General features: G+C 44.8%; 1 protein-coding gene across 1 annotated transcript in view; it reads right to left on the bottom strand.

Annotated features, from left to right (window-relative positions):
• Positions 1–15,847, bottom strand: part of GNA13 (G protein subunit alpha 13) — a gene marked incomplete at its 5' end in the record, with an annotated part of 34,754 nt that extends 18,907 nt beyond the window's left edge. The window contains 2 exons of the mRNA XM_084237597.1: positions 13,125–13,351; positions 15,565–15,847. Coding sequence (XP_084093723.1) covers positions 13,125–13,351; positions 15,565–15,847 — 510 coding nt within the window. The remainder of the gene's footprint in view (positions 1–13,124; positions 13,352–15,564) is intronic.
• Positions 15,848–16,026: the final 179 nt, after the last annotated feature.

The following is a 16,026-nucleotide window of genomic DNA, read 5'->3' as shown; positions in this document are numbered from 1 at the left end:
AATCGCTGCTGGTTGGCTGACTTATCAGTTCCCCATAGAGGCAGCCAGACAAGCAGATTGAGTCCCCTGGGTCCAAAACCTGCTGTGGGCAGGTACTCAGAACATGATTGCAGAAGGAGCGACGAAACGAATGAGTGAGTGTAATGTCTGATCAAATTACTGCCCTCACTAAAATAGGAAAGGGTAGTGAGTGAAATAATTAAGTACAAAGTAACAAACTAACTGTGTCTACCTAAGCTCAAAGATGAAGATAAAACATTATTAACTGGGGCCTCCCCTGGTGGCTCAGTGGTTGAGCGCTGGGCTGCAAAGCTGCCCACAGCCTCTGCAGTGCAGGTTCGATCCCTGGCCACTGGCAAGGGTCCCACATGGCATGTAGACCTCTCCTGCCGCGCCTGCTGCTCCCCTCAGCAGTGTATTTTGTCAGTCTGCCTGTTCTGTTCCCACTCTGGCTTTGGTGAATTCTCTCACCCTCCCGCACTTCCAACTGTATCCAGTGCTTGTATAAAAAAATAAATCTTAAAAAAAAAAAAAAATCCCATTATTAACTGACATTAACTCTTTTGAGAGTGAGAGTTAAAGAAATTGGCAAACATAAATGTAATGTCCTCTTGAACTTTAAAAAGGCCTGAAAAAAACCCAACCTACTAAGCCAGGTGGTTTAAAGCACCGCAAAAGGAAGTGAGAACAGTAAGCCTGATTTCAAGTGAATCTTTCCCACTTCCTCACCTCTCTTCCCTCTTGAAGCTTCCAGCCTGGCTTAGCTCTCACTACGTCACCTGCCACCCTCAGCTGTAACTTTCCTGGTGCCAAACTCTTGGACATGTCAGTCTTCACTTTATAGGCACTGTCAGGGACACGTGGCACCAATGGCCACTGTTTTCTCCTTGGACACTTCCCTGGTTTCCACTGCATGACGTTTTCCTAAATCTGTCCTTCCTCTCTGGCATTTCTGGTAGCATGCCCTCCTCTAAACATTCTCAAAAGGTTTTTCAAGATTCTATCCTGAACCCTAATCTCTCTTTACATCTTTTTCCTGAGTAATTGTAGGCACTCTGCACACTTTAAATCTTACCTGAGTACAAACAACTCCCATACTTCTACCTCTAGCCTAGAACTCTGTTCTGAATTCCAGACTCACATACCTGTCTGCTCAAGTCTCCCTGTACGTCTCACAGGTGTCGCCCCTAGTGAGCCCATCTACAATCTTCACCTTCCCCCTCAAATATCATTCTCAATCTTTTCATTTCAGCAAAAAGCACCTCCCCACATGGTTACTAAAGGCAGAAACACAAGTCACTCTTCACACACGCCTCTCTCCCTCATCTCATATCAGGATCAGGACCCCAGTGATTTCCCCTATAATGAATATCTTAAGTCCACTGTTTGTTTTTTTTCATATTTTACAACAGTCTCTCAACTGTGGAGCAACCGACAGAACAAGAGCTCTGGAGCCACCTTCTGACTGTTCTCCTCATTCCCTCTAATTTCCACCCCCCAGCAAGTCTTTCCCACGCCAGGTCCTGCACATATGGTGCCCCTCCTAACTGCACCCCTTCCCTTGCCTTCACCAGGCTGGCACTGCCGAATGAATGCGTCTTAACCTTCATGTAAAACCCTACTTCCTCAGATCCTCCTGTTCTTTCATTGCTTCCTTTACTTTTCCTTCAAAGCATTTACCACACGTGTGGTTGTTTACTTGTTGGCCTACGTAGGAAGACTCTAACGTAAGTTCTTCCAACTAGCAGAGACGATCACTGGAAACAGTGATTACTTTCACTTAGTTCGCTGGCCAATGCTCTGCAAAAAAGGCCCGGCTTACTAACAGGTGTTCAATAATGTGTTATTAGATGGCTGCTGAGAGCTGCCATGAACTGTTAGCAGACTTACTAAACAAGAAGTCTTGAATTTGCTACCCAAGGCTTCTTGCCCTCAATACCTATTATATTTGCTCATCATTTTTCACATAGGAAGAGAAAATGAATCCATATTATCATAATAAAAAGATACTCAGGGCCTCCCCTGGTGGCGCAGTGGCTGAGCACTGGGCTGCGAAGCTGCCTGCAGCCTCTGCAGCGCCGGTTCAATCCCCGGCCATGGGTGAGGATCCCACATGGCGCAACAGACCTCTCCTGCCGCGCCCGCTGCTCCCCTCAGCAGTGTATTTAGTCAGTCTGCCTGTTCTGTTCCCCGTCTGGCTCCAATGAATTCTCTCACCCTCCCACACTTCTGACTGTATACCCAGTGCTTGTATAAATAAATAAATGAATAAATGTTAAAAAAAAAGGGTGACTTTCAAACTTTAAAAATAAATAAATAAATAAAAAGACACTCAAAGCAATGCCCTATACCTTAATACTTGAATGTAGTATAAAATTAGATATAAAAAGGTCAGATAGTCATATATATAGTTCTATATAATAAAGAATCCATTTCTACAAAATGAACTTTAATTTTTTTTAAAGATTTATTTATTTATTTATACAAGCACTGGGTATAGTCAGAAGCGCGGGAGGGTGAGAGAATTCACCAGAGCCAGAGTGGGGAGCAGAGCAGGCAGAAGGACCGAAGCACACTGCTGAGGGGAGCAGTGGGCGGCAGGAGAGGTCTGCGCACCATGTGGGACCCTCCTCTGGTGGCCGGGGAGCAGCCGGGAATCGAACCAGCGCTGCAGAGGCCGCGGGCAGCTTCGCAACCCAGCGCTCAACCGCTGCGCCACCGGGGAGGCCCTGAACTTTAATTTCAAATAAAGAGCCTTCTTTTTCAAAAGAAAGACAGTAAGGCCAAATATGCAAAACACAGGCAGGAATCTTGGCTTCTTACTAAACTCTAACACCAGCTTTTTAAACTCGTTGCAACATTTGATAACAGAATTTAGAAAGTCAAGAAAAAAATTAAGCATAATTCTCCTTTCCCAAGTCTGCAGTCCACGTGTATGGGGGCTATCTATATCAGCAATTCAGAGTCCCCATCACCACTGAAGCTGTAGCTCATAAAGATAGTTTTACTGCAAAAGTAGCAAGTTAGTAACAGCTAAAAAATAACAAATGTATTTGTACCGTAATATTTTAACTCAATAGGCTAAATCACATCCTTTTTTAAAATATTTCAACTAATATAGTGTTTGCGGTTTTGTGAATATATAGCGTTCAATTATTAGGTTTCTCAAAAGCAACAAAAACGAATTGCGACCACGTGATACTTGATAGCAATGTAGCTGTCTAAAGTATAATCACATACATCTATCTGTGAGGCCTCTTGCAGCAGAGCTGGCAGGCAGTGACTTCTGAACAGCTCTCTAACAACTCTGAAGGCCGAGAGCAGCTGCTCACTGCTAGTAGCTGCCGCAAGTTTTTTTCTTACTGGTAAATGAATACAACCGTATTTCTTATCATGAGGCCTAAAGGAAAATCACATGGTGATATGACAGATTCTCTATGCAACTTCTATCGGGGTAGTAGGTCCTATTTAACAGAGAAATAATTTTAAAACAGACTACCCACAGACTAGGAAAACAGTAACCGCGACACTGGAAAGGAACGTGAAAGTCTCTCACTCCAGCTATTCATCATTTCAGCTCTTTTACTTTTACCTTTTCAGAAGCGTTAAAAGGGAAGAGAAATGCCCTATTAATGGGCTAAGGAACTTTCCAGGCTCAAGGAACCCAAAGATGCCATGATGCTTTTTGGTGGAGATAGGGGGAGTAAAAGAAGAGTCTCTGCCATGGGCTAACACTGCTCTCAAATGCCAAAATCAGTAAAACAGTTTCTTCTTTAGGGGACCAAATCTGAAATTTGTTTATTTTGCTCCATGAGAAAAAAACAGTCATTCTGTTAATGTTTTCAGCTGGTTTTCATAAAATTGATCAAAAGTACTAACAATTCACAAAAAGTATATGAAATCTTTAAAAATCACTCTGTATTTTGTGAATGTTAAGGATTTTATTATCTTGGGAAAGAAGCCCAAATACTCACGTGAACCTGTGTGTGCAGAAGGCCTGTGCCACTGGGCACAGCAAACGCAGAAAGGGAAAGAGGTGAAGGGAGTGTGTGTGTGTGTGTGGCGGGTGTCACCAGAGAGCAAGAGAAAAGGGAAGCAGCACGTCCGTGGAGGGCCAGAGCACTAGCACCTGGGCCCAAGATGATCTCCCTCCAACAGGAAGGTAAGCAGTGGCCGACACTTGTGCAGTGCTCAGTCACTCTCTCCAAACAATTAATTCTAGCTACAAACCTCACAGTAAAAAGGGAAATGAGCAGTCGTGGCTAGTTGCACTGCAATCTTACAATGCTGTATCATGTCAAAGCACATTTATTTTCACAACTACGTTTGACTCCCTAGCTACACATGTGTTTTAAACTGCTTTACAAACATAAACTGGGACCAGCTATAAAGCTACAGACCCATTATTTACAAAATGTTGCTGGTTTCAAATGAATATCTAGGCAAAGGGCTTTCAGAAATGTTATCTTTATGGCTATCAGGAAGACAGATTAATCCATTTTTTAAAATAAAGATTAAAAAGTTTTATGTTGTTTATGGAGACAGAAAATTTAATCAATAATAGAGGCAAAATAAAGGTAAAAGCATTTAAACTGAGTGCATGTATATCTCATGTAAGGAAAAAAAACAAGTCAATATAAAAATAAGTACAGAGCTAACTAGGCTAGATATTGTTTCTGCTTTTGTTTCTAATGTTAAAAGTTCAGAAATTATCCCCACCTCCACAAAATGTTATAAAGAGTCTGTGAATAAATGAAGAACCACATCACAAATTTTCAATCTGAAAATCAGGCAAAGTGATATCAGAAGGGAACAAGAACCAGCATAGATAAACCTCTCTCTGAGGTGCTCCTTTATTAGAGAGAACACTGGTCTAACAAGAATGTGAATCATTCTGGGCATTATTTAGAATTCAGAATTTTAGTCAAGTCACGGAGTGAATCAAAGTGCTTTATTTTCTTCAAGTTATTTATGGTTCATGTGTATATAGTATATTAGAAGTATTAATGGGCACTAGTATTATGATTAATAATAATATGGTTAATATCCATCAAGCACTGTGCAAAAGGTTTTACATGGATTATCCCTATTACAACGAAGATGTCTTTGGATCATCCTCATTTTTACAGTTGCAGAAATAGAAATTCAGAGAGGCTGAGGGACTGCCTCGAGCTTACACGGTAAGCAGCAAAGCCAGGACATGAGTTCTGGCTGTCTAGTACTACTTTATCTCACAGCATATCAGAAAACCACATCAAATTTTAAAGTCATCACATTAAAACCATTTGTAAAAATGCTTTACAATATGTAAAATACAAGACTAAATTTAAAGATGGCTATTTAATTGGTTGGAAGATACAAAGTCAAGGTCCACATAGCAAGTAAACTGCTCTCATGACTTAAAAACAAACAAAAGATCCCCAATAAATCAACAAAGAATAATTCTACTAATGTATTCTCCATTGATTGAAGATTAGTTGGGGATGAAAAGGTTCATCCAATGCTCTGATTTAAATCTCTTTTTTATTCATTTTGACAAAAAAAGATTAAATTTGAGATTAATATAAACAACTATCACTGCAACAGATTTGTTACTTCAGCCAAGACCATGGAAGTCCAGTTCTCAAAACAAAACTGTTTCCTTGATTCTTATCTGTCCATTCTAACACTGCTCTCAAACATGGATAAAACACACTCTTAAAGAAAGGGATCTTGTATACCAAAAATATGCTCATATTATAGACAAAAATGAATTCTACCACCTAGCTAGGGAAAAAATTAAGTACTTCAAGCTAGGAAATAAAAATCACTGCTAATTTCCAGAAATACACATTTTTAAAAAAAGGTAGTTTCTAACTGGAACAAGAACTTGCAATCTACTGCAATCTGGAACGTTCATGAGCATTATGAAAACTGTGACAGCGACATGAGAAACACTGCAAAGGAATTCATACAAGTAACAGAACAAAACGCTCTGGTACCTCTTTTCTCCAAACCAAGAGCAAATTCAACAATAATATGCCAGATATGTGCCAAAATAAAAAAGACATTTTCCCAGAAAAACGTATGGCTGCCTGTCAGATAGCTGGTCGCCATTAAACTCCTAGGCTTCCGGGTACATTCGAACCCCGTTCACTGCCAGAACCCCAGCTGGGGCTCACTGGAACAATAAGTTTTCAAGGAGGTAAAGATTTAAACAGCCTTTATCCTGGTGAGGGATAAAGGACGAACTGTCCCGGGCCTCCCCGGTGGCCCAGCGGTTGAGCGCTGGGTTGCAAAGCTGCCCGCAGCCTCTGCAGCACCAGTTCGATCCCCGGCTGCTCCCTGGCCACAGGAGGAGGGTCCCGCATGGCGCGCAGACCTGCCACCAGTTGCTCCCCTCAGCAGTGTGCTTCGGTCCTTCTGCCTGCTCTGTTCCCTGCTCTGGCTCTGGTGAATTCTCTCACCCTCCCGCACTTCTGACTGTACCCAGTGCTTGTATAAATAAATAAATAAATCTTTAAAAAAAAGGACGAACTGTCCCACTCTAAGCAAATTTACCATTAAATGTCCTTTAAGATGATTTATAACACAACTATGATACAATGTGTCAGTCATGTACACATCTACATAACTTTGGGGGCATATTTATTGCCACTCAATATGTGCACAAGCTTCCTCAGCCTCCACCGAAGCTTCATGCCAATGCTCTATTATTAGTCCCCCATTGTCCTCCCTCTCGTAAACATAAGGTAATAAAGTGAACAAGAAATGGCACAAGGATATCAAGGCAGTTCAAAATACAAAAGCTATGTGAATATTAGTGTAATGCTGTGTGTTCTTAATAAAACCGTACCCATAACATGCTAGAACTTAATAGAAAAGTATTTATAATTGGTGTGGCTGCGGGTCCGAAGAGGCTGGGAATGAAGGAAGGCATGTGCCGTGCACCTAAAGCCGGAGCGCTTGCCAAACACGGGGCGGCCAGCACTGTGGACTGAGTCGGCAGCTCAGGACTCTGGGATCTACACTCTCATTTACTAGCTCTGTGATCCAAAGCATCAAAGAACTCTGCATCTCATTTTTTAAACCTGTGAAGTAGGGGTAATAGCATGCATCCTATTTCTGTTTATTTTTTTTTAAAGGATTACATGATAATACATGTACAGGAAACTTTGAAAAGCACCAAGCAATTTCTGTAAAACATAAGGTATTAAAAGTGATGCAGTTATCAACACCTGAATTATAATAATTTCTGGAGAAAGAAATTGGTGCCTGTTTTGGGCTAGTATGACTAGATACCCCAACTTGGTTGGGCTGCTGCCTATATGAGAAAAATGAACAGGGTATATTCAGCCCCAGATGTCCAGTGGCTATTATGCTTTTCTCAAAAGTGAGCTCACAACCCTTTCTCCTGGGTTAGGTCAATACTCTATAAAGAGTTCTGAAACTAAAGTTTAGTTTTCGTAACAAAACCCTTTCGTTACCCTACCACTTAGTTGCTTAATAAACACTTTCAGAGCAGAATAAATCACTATACCACTAGCCTTATTCAGCAATAAAAGCCAGGATGGAAAGCGGCATGGTATTCCACAATCCCCACTCAGTACCTAGAGCCCAGGCATCCCCAGGCTATTCACATTTCTACCAAAAATGATTTTAAAGAGAACATAAACTTGAACACATTAACACAGTACAAGACACAGAAACACTACTGTATCTCACAAAGTGTGTATGTACACACAATCTCACAAAATTCTATTAAAATTATAAGCAAAAGCCAAACATCCTCTTTGTTTTTAATGTAAACCGTGCCGCAGTTTTGGGTTTCCAAGGTTTGAATAACGTACCACTTTGACAGCTGGTCAAATTCACCTAAAGGAAATTCTATCTATAGAGACCTAACATTTAAAATCACTACAATCTCTAATGGTAATTACATCACAGATTTTTACCCAAATCCTAGCATCAGGGGACAACAGGTTTTCAGCAACCTGAAGTCAAAATTTTTTATCTATTGATAGAGAAAATGGACCAAATGCTTCCCTAACAGAAACATAATAGTTTATAACTGAAAGTACTAATGGATTTACTTGTTAAAGCAAATCCAAATTAGTGTTGAAGAATAAACAAATGCCTCTAACTCGACAGTATTTCACATTCATACTGCAAAGCAAATAAAGAAACAGTCTAGTACAAACTGAAGTTCTGTTTTACTTAGTAGTCAGTTCTTTCACAGGTCAATGCAAGAAGCAAAATAGTTACTTTGTTACACAGACTAGGGAAAGTTCTGTCTCAATGAATAAACTACCTCATCAGTTTGGAGAAGTGTAACTATCATCAGGCACAAACTGTAGTACTTGAGTGAGAAAATTTAAGTCTGAGTCTAACTAAAGGTACTAAGATAACCAAGAAAATAGTTTTGGTTTCAGGAATTGCAAAGAAAGGCCATCATTACAGGAAGTTATGTTAATAATGCTGACAATGTTAAAGAGTGTAGAGAAACTAGGAAGCTCCGGAGTGTTCCTCCCAGTGCACAAATGTACCCATCCTCTACAACCCGTCCTATAAATTTCGCTCAAACTTCTGAATAAGTGACTGACTCCCATTGTCTTCTAAGTTACCAAATCCACTAACTATAGTCCCATAAGAAGTTTTTATGAAGACAGTCTCTTGCAGAGGCAGACTGCAGACCAGGCAGCCAGGGAGAGCACTACACTTAATGCACTACTAAGAGCCCTAGCTTCTTAGGGCTATCACCCCAGGTGTTCATTTGTAACAACTGCAGAGGTACCTTAAGCCTCTATCTACATGAAATTTTTCTTCTGCCACAGTGAATTACCTAGCTTAGCCATAATGAAACCAACCAGAAAAGGAAATGTTTGCCTTTGGGAACTCGGGAAAGAAAACAGTGATGTTTATTACCCAAAGTTTACTAACAAAAGAATGGCCTACTAAAAACCCACTATCCAGAGTCCAGTCATTCATCTTAAGCCCAAAAAGCCATTATTAGTTTAAAAACTACCTCCCCAATTTTTTGCATTTCAAATCACATTAATAATTTTTGGCTGAAACAGAGCTAATTTTAGTTATTTTATCTATCAACTCCTCCCATTACCCTGATGTTTACTTTTTCCAGCCAAGATTCAGAAATATTCATTAGAAATAGAAGTTACGGCAGCTCTGTGTGTTTTAAAGGAGGGAGTGGAGTGCATTCAAATGGAATGGGCTGGGGGAGTGAGTATTTTATGACACGGGAGATTCTGCCCCTTACATAAAGTAGGGAAGCTATAGAATTGGCTGGATTGTTAAACATAACAAAAAAGAAAAATTATGGTTCTGTAATATGAGTTCCCCTCTCCCAGAAAAGTAACAAACTAGCGTACAGAAATAACTCATATTTCCCAGAAGGAACTTAATATGAGACTTTTTTTTCCCCAAAAAGAACCTTATAGTTCAGAATGTCTAAAAAACAAGGAACTAAAAGAAAGTGCCAGGTCCTATGCTGGTGAGAGAACCAAACAAAGGCAAATTGGTGCAACACAGGCAAGGACAGTGGGTTAGAAAGCAGCAGTGAGGACTTGGGGCACAGGCACATCCCAGCTGGGGAGGGGGAGCCAGGGAGGAGCTCTGGGGAAGCTGTGGCACTGAAGCCTGGTCCTCCTCACTTGGCACAGAGCAAAATGCCTGCAAATCACCCATGGCTGTCTGCTGGAAATACAGAACACTGGGCCCCACCTCAGATTTCTAAATCAGAAATGCTCCTGTGATAAAGTCTAGGAATCTGTATTTTGTTTTGTATTAAACAAGTATTTCATAGGCATCTGACCAAGGGGTTGTCGGATCACATTTAGTTGCATTAAAATTGGTCACCACTGGGGCCTCCCCGGTGGCGCAGTGGTTGAGCGCTGGGTTGCGAAGCTGCCTGCAGCCCCGCAGCCCCGGCAGCGCTGGTTGGACCCCGGCCACTGGATGAGGGTCCCACATGGCGCGCAGACCTCTCCTGCTGCCCGCCGCTCCCCTCAGCAGTGTACCTCGACAGTCTGCCTGTTCTGCTCTCTGCTCTGGCTCTGGTGAATTCTCTCACCCTCCAGCGCTTCTGACTGTACCCAGTGCTTGTATAAATAAATAAATAAATCTTTAAAAAAATTTGTTTAAAAAAAAAATTGGTCACCACTGTACCAAGTGAAAGGTGAGATCTAAGGGGTAGATGAAATAACAGCAGGATCCATCCGAAGACAGGGCCAGGGGCAGACACTCAGGGGACTCGGGATTAAGAGGCGCCACAGGCGCTGTCCGCGCAGTGGTCTAATGAAGTACAGTTGCACACCACAGGCGTGAACTGTGAGGTCCACTTCTAAGCAGGTAGACGCCAAATCAGAGGATTTAAAACACTTAATGGTCATGAGAGCCTGTGCACCAGAGCCAAACGGAGAAGGCAGAGAAGAAGCCATATTAGAAAAGTTGTGCCAGAAACCCAGTGACACTAGACAATCTGGCAGAAGGGCCCTGATTACGCAAGACTGCTTTTATTTCTACAATATGGAGGCTGAAAACGAAAACAAAAGCAAACGCCAGGAGGAGGATTGATACCATATAGAAGAAACATTTGCAGAGAAACAAAAAAGCAAGAACTTCAGATAAAATTTATTACATAAGTAATAAGTAAGTTACATTCAGGGCGCCTGCCTCTCCTGTCTCCCTTCCACCTCTGCCATTCCTAAGACAGCAAGACCAACCCCTCCTCTTTCTCTTCCACCTTGGCCCACAAAGAGTGAAGAAGACAAGGTAAAGACTTTATGAACGTCCATGTCTATTTAATGAATAGCAGATACAAAAATACGTGTTAACCAATCACTAACGCGATGGGTAAAGCCTCCCGGTCAACATCAGGCTATCAGTAGTTAGGTTTTTGGGGAATCAAGCTATACTAAGATTTTCAACTGCACGGGGGTTAGTGCCCTCAGGCCCCAAACTGTTCAAGGACCAACTGTATATTGCTGGAATCAGAGGCGAACTGGCCAGAGTCTGAATTCGCACACACGCCGAGGTCCAGCTCTATTCTGGAGGCAAAAAGAATGACCAAAGCTTTCTGAGCAAACCCATGCTGTAGTTGAACATGCCCACCTGGGAGCACAAGCAAGAGGCAGCAGGACACAGTGGAAAGGAGAAAGGAGGAATGGGTGAAGGGAAAGGGACTGTACAGGGGTAGAAAAGCTAGCACCTGGGCGTTTGCGGTGTGCACACAAGACAAGAAGCGAAGACCTGAGGGAAATTTTAAATAAGCCAAATGCCTTCTTAGTGTCCAACAACTATGGCAAGCACCACCCAGCATCCACAGTATCAGAGCCATTAATTCCACATAATAACTAGTACAGACAACATGTGCCAGGGACCATTAATGCTGAGGACATCACAGGGGAAGCGCATCCCTGCCTGCTAGGAGTGAGAACACGCAGGAGTGCTTTCTCAACAGGGATGCCCCGACCGTGTCAACAGAGACCACAAGATGGGAACATGTGAATTCAAGTCCTGTCAGTGAAGCCCAACTTCCATTACAACACGCTCCCACAGAGACACTAGCCTGTTGTCATTTGTTTATTTACGCCATCAGCACGTGCGGACGCTCTGACACATCGATGTTTCTCCCCTGATCTGGAAGAATGAATGAGAAGAGCCCGAGACAACGTACACTGAACGTCTGGTTTACTGAGAATACAAATTCAGATGAATAAGCAGCACTTAAAACCAGGAGGGAGGATGAAGGGAAATGAGAAGGGGTGAGTGGAGGAAATTACACAAGCAAGGCTGCTGAACATAAAATACCAAATACCGACTAGAGGACAATGAACCATAAATCTAAGAAGTGGACAGCGGTCACTGGCCAAGTTAAATTAGTAATTTTCAGCATAATGCTGTCAACTACTCCAGCTCAGCAATGAGGTGAGGCAGGCGCTGCTGTCATTACTCAAGAAGGCACGCAGGAAAGGAGACGTAAGTCAGGGAGCACGTGGTCAGGCGCTGGGCGGTGTGAGACACACAGTGTCATAATTCAGGGAAAGTGAAGATGCAAGTCTCAGTTTTATGAAAGCTGTCATGATCACTTTTCTGGAACTTTAATAGCCAAGACTGCTTCTGAGAACACACTGTAATAGCAAGGACAGCTGGCCGCACAGCATTTTGTAGCCACACCCATAAATGCCGGTGACATCATTAAACAAAAAGCAGTCTTAACTGTCACTTCATTTTGATATCGTAGCACAACATTTGGGATCTCCGCTGTGCAGACAGTCTAGATCGCTGTCATTCCTGGGACTTGCCTGGGCTTTGGCAAATGAAACCCAGCATACAATCAGAGCATTCACCATTAAATTATAAAACACTTGATCAAAAATCTAATCCAATTATTTTGTTATCTGTCACCTAGATGGGATCCTTTCTTTCCCACCCTCTCCTCAATGCTGTGTAACAGCCACACAGTTTTATTTAAGTCGAAGTATATAAAATAAATATAAATTCTAGGTGCTTCCCATGTGAAAGCAAGTACAAAACATAGGCGAGAATATTTTGTTTCTTAAGAAGGAACATTTTGTAAAACATGCTTAGGAGCCTTTAAAAAAACACACACAAAACGCAGAGAGACAAAGTGTACAATGACTTCAACGTCACTAAAGATGTTAATGTCTTGACATACAGTAAAATAATCTGGATCTTAACACGAGTACCTCTAAAGGCTACATTGCACCTCTGAACAACTAGGTTCAGTTACCAAACTCTTATTCTAAGAGTAAAAGGTCAAGTTTTTCAAAAGATGAATATTGTTGCTGTAATGGGAAGGAATTTGTTTTCAAAAAGGAAACAAAATTAGAAGAAAGTACCTAAGGAAATCATACGACCCTACTTTCAAAAAGAAAAATGACCAATTAAAACTAACAGCTTCATTGCATCCGTGAGGCCTATGTTATTTTTATCTTGCCTATAATAAAGTCCACTAAAGTTCATCTGTATAGTACTTCAATTCTTGAAAGCTAAAATTCTGAATAGAGACACTGTTTTGTGGAAGTGAGTGAAGAAAGTGTACCGGCACTAGATATTAATACATGTCACAAAAACAAAATCACATTTGAAAAGAACAAATCCCTTACCAGTTGAAATTCTCGACGCCGGTCATAGGCATTCTGGATGCCGCTGTCTGCCCATAGCGCTCGTATAGCAGGAAGATATTGTGAGAAAACTTGAGCTTCGACCATCCCCTTGGCCGCCATGGGGGCCCGGGTGTCAAATGCCATCAACTTGTCTCCATTGAGCTGGTTTGAGTTGTCTCCCCAAGGAATGTGAAGCTTCTCTCGGGCATCTACGAGCACTCTCATACCTTTGTTTAAAGAGGGAAAAAAAGCACAACAGGCGTCATCAGGTAGTCTCATAAATTCAATTCTAATATTAATTCCTCAAACTTCTTAAATATTCCAGGCCCACCGCCTTCAAATGGAGTCCAACATCACAACAAACACTCCTCACTTTGCAGAGCTTAAAACAACTAACAGTTGTTCACAGCTTTAAGTTCAGTCTTGAAAAGCAAATGTTATTAATGCAATTGCTCTCTCTGAAGGGTTTTAGTACGTTCTAATTTAGAAAATAACTTGAGGTTGAAGGTAGTCACAAGAGAATCAAAACCAGCCAAGGAACATGAAATGAGGGTGCAGAGCCTGAGGTCCAGGCGCTAAAGAAAAGATTGCAACCAAGGTTTTATGTGTCTCTGAAAAAGACACAGATTTGTGCGACACTAAGAATCAAACAGCACTGCTCCGCGCTGCTTGCTCCTCAGCACCCCGCTGAACCCAACAGCAAGTCTTTTAGGAACACATTCAAAACTCAAAAACTTTGCCCTACCACGCTTTAAACCTGTGTAAATCACAGGATGACCTCAGGTTTCCCTAAAGGAAGACCGACTGCAAAAAGATTTAAAAAACAGAGACTTCAACTCCCAGAGATTACTTCAAACCCAACCTCTAAACTCTCACATTTGGTCCATCTTTACAGTCACGTCAAGGTTAGGAAGTCATCCGTTTGGATAATGGAAAAACTGTTTAGCTGTAAATTCTCTAATCATGCCAACTCAAAACAGCTACATGGCCGGTGACTCAGTTGGCCTCACAGTCAACGCTCAAAGTCGGCCGCACTTACAACCAGTGTCCGCCTGGCTCATAAGCAGTTAACGCGGTGACTGTCACAGACATGGTACAATGCCCTCAACTCAGATGCATCGGGACACAAAGGTACTTTCAATGAAGGATGGCAAGGCGGCGTCTGCAGCCTTGAACAAGACCATTCAGCACTGAGACTGAATAAATGCAACTGCATTTCACAGCTTCAGCGCAGACCTGTGAACTCACTGGCCTGGGGCTCCTGGCCCCTCATTCCCCCTGAGGCAGTCTGCGTCTGCTGGGGGACTGTGACAACAAGCAGTCGCTAAAGAACTTCCTAAACCAAAACGCCAGTTTGGGGAAAAAAAAAAAAAAAATTTGGAAAAGACCTGAAATCAGCACAAACTCACAGATAATTACCACCCAGATGAAGCGGAGCCTCCTGGTGCACCTAAAGCACTGGCACTGCACCCCAATTTTGCCAAAATGCCTGTCATGCAGGAAACGTCCCATACTTAAAAAGGCGGGGCGGGGGGGGGGGTGTGCTAATTCTCACTCAAATGACAAACTCTCTTCTGTGACTCTCTGAAAGCCCAGAACGATGAACCTTGCGCATTTTTCACTTGGGAGCAAAGTTTAACTTCAACTCCCAAAACACGGCCAAACGGAGTCTACGGTCCGAGTCAACACTGACTCACGGCCTCAGCTCAGGTTCCGCATCACATTTTGGGCCAAAGCTCCTTGTTCTCACCGCACCAAGTCCCGGGAACCGCAGCAGCGAGGGGTCGCAGCGCCCCCCAGCCCTGCCACTCGGCGGCAGAAGGGCAGGAGCGCGGGAGCGCGGCGCGGCCAGGCGGCAAACATCCTGCCCGACCCCGACACCCGGCGAACCCCGCTTCGGGCTGCGCGCGGGTCTCGTCCACCCCGACGCCAGCGCAGCGCACCGGGCACCCTTCAGCTTGGCACCGCTGCCCAAGAGGGCTCAGGAGCCCTTCACATGTCCCCCTCCGCCCTTGAAAAGTGCCTCGGGGAGACGTTTCCTCAGAGGACGGCTCCCGAACCCCCGTGCTCAGGGGGGGCCGAGCCAGCCGGGAGCCGGGAGCCGACCCGGCCCCATGTGACTGGGTCGCCCGCGCCGGGAGGGGCCGGGGCCGGGGCCGGGAGGGCACCGCGCACCCCCAGGCCGGGCTGGCCGCCCTTCCCTCCCCGGAGGGGGCGAGCCCCGCGGCGGAGGGCGGGGGGAGCGCCCGTGCCCCGCACCCCGGCGCCGGGGGGAGCGGGGCGCCCCCCGCCTCAGCACCCAGGGGCGCGCGCGCCGGGCCGGGGCCGGGGTCGCCGCGCCCCCTTCCCGCCGCCGCCCCGGGGCCTCGCCCCGGCCCCGGCCCCCCGGCCCCCCGGCCCCCCGGCCCCCCGGCCCCCCGCGCCCGGGCCCCCGCGGCACCTTTGATCACGTTGCTGTAGATGATGAGGCGGAACTCGTCGCGCGCGCGCTGGTCGAAGTCCTCGCCGTGGATGATCCGCATCTGCTTGAGGAAGGTGGACTTGCCGCTCTCGCCCGCGCCGAGCAGCAGGATCTTGACGAGCCGCTTCACGTAGGTCTTCTCCCGCGACAGGCACTTGTCGATCTCCTTGGACTTGCGCTGCTGCTCGGCCTCGCCGCTCGTCAGCACGCAGCCCGGGAAGCACACGGACAGCACGGAGCGCGACGGCAGGAAGTCCGCCATCTTGGCGCCGCCGCCGCTGGCGGGCCGCTGCGCTCGGGCCTCCTCCTCCTCCTCCGGCGGCGGGCGGCTCCGGCTCCGCGGCTGAGGGCGGGGAGCGCTGCGGCGGCCCGAGCGCGCCCCGGGAGGGAGGGAACCAGCGAACTGACTCGCAGGCGCGAGCGGGGAGGGAGGGCGGGAGG

Source organism: Talpa europaea (genome assembly GCF_964194135.1).
Source record: "Talpa europaea genome assembly, chromosome: 7".
NCBI classification, from domain to species: domain Eukaryota; kingdom Metazoa; phylum Chordata; class Mammalia; order Eulipotyphla; family Talpidae; genus Talpa; species Talpa europaea.
Note: the sequence above shows the minus strand (reverse complement) of the source record. Positions and strands in the feature narration are given on the sequence as shown.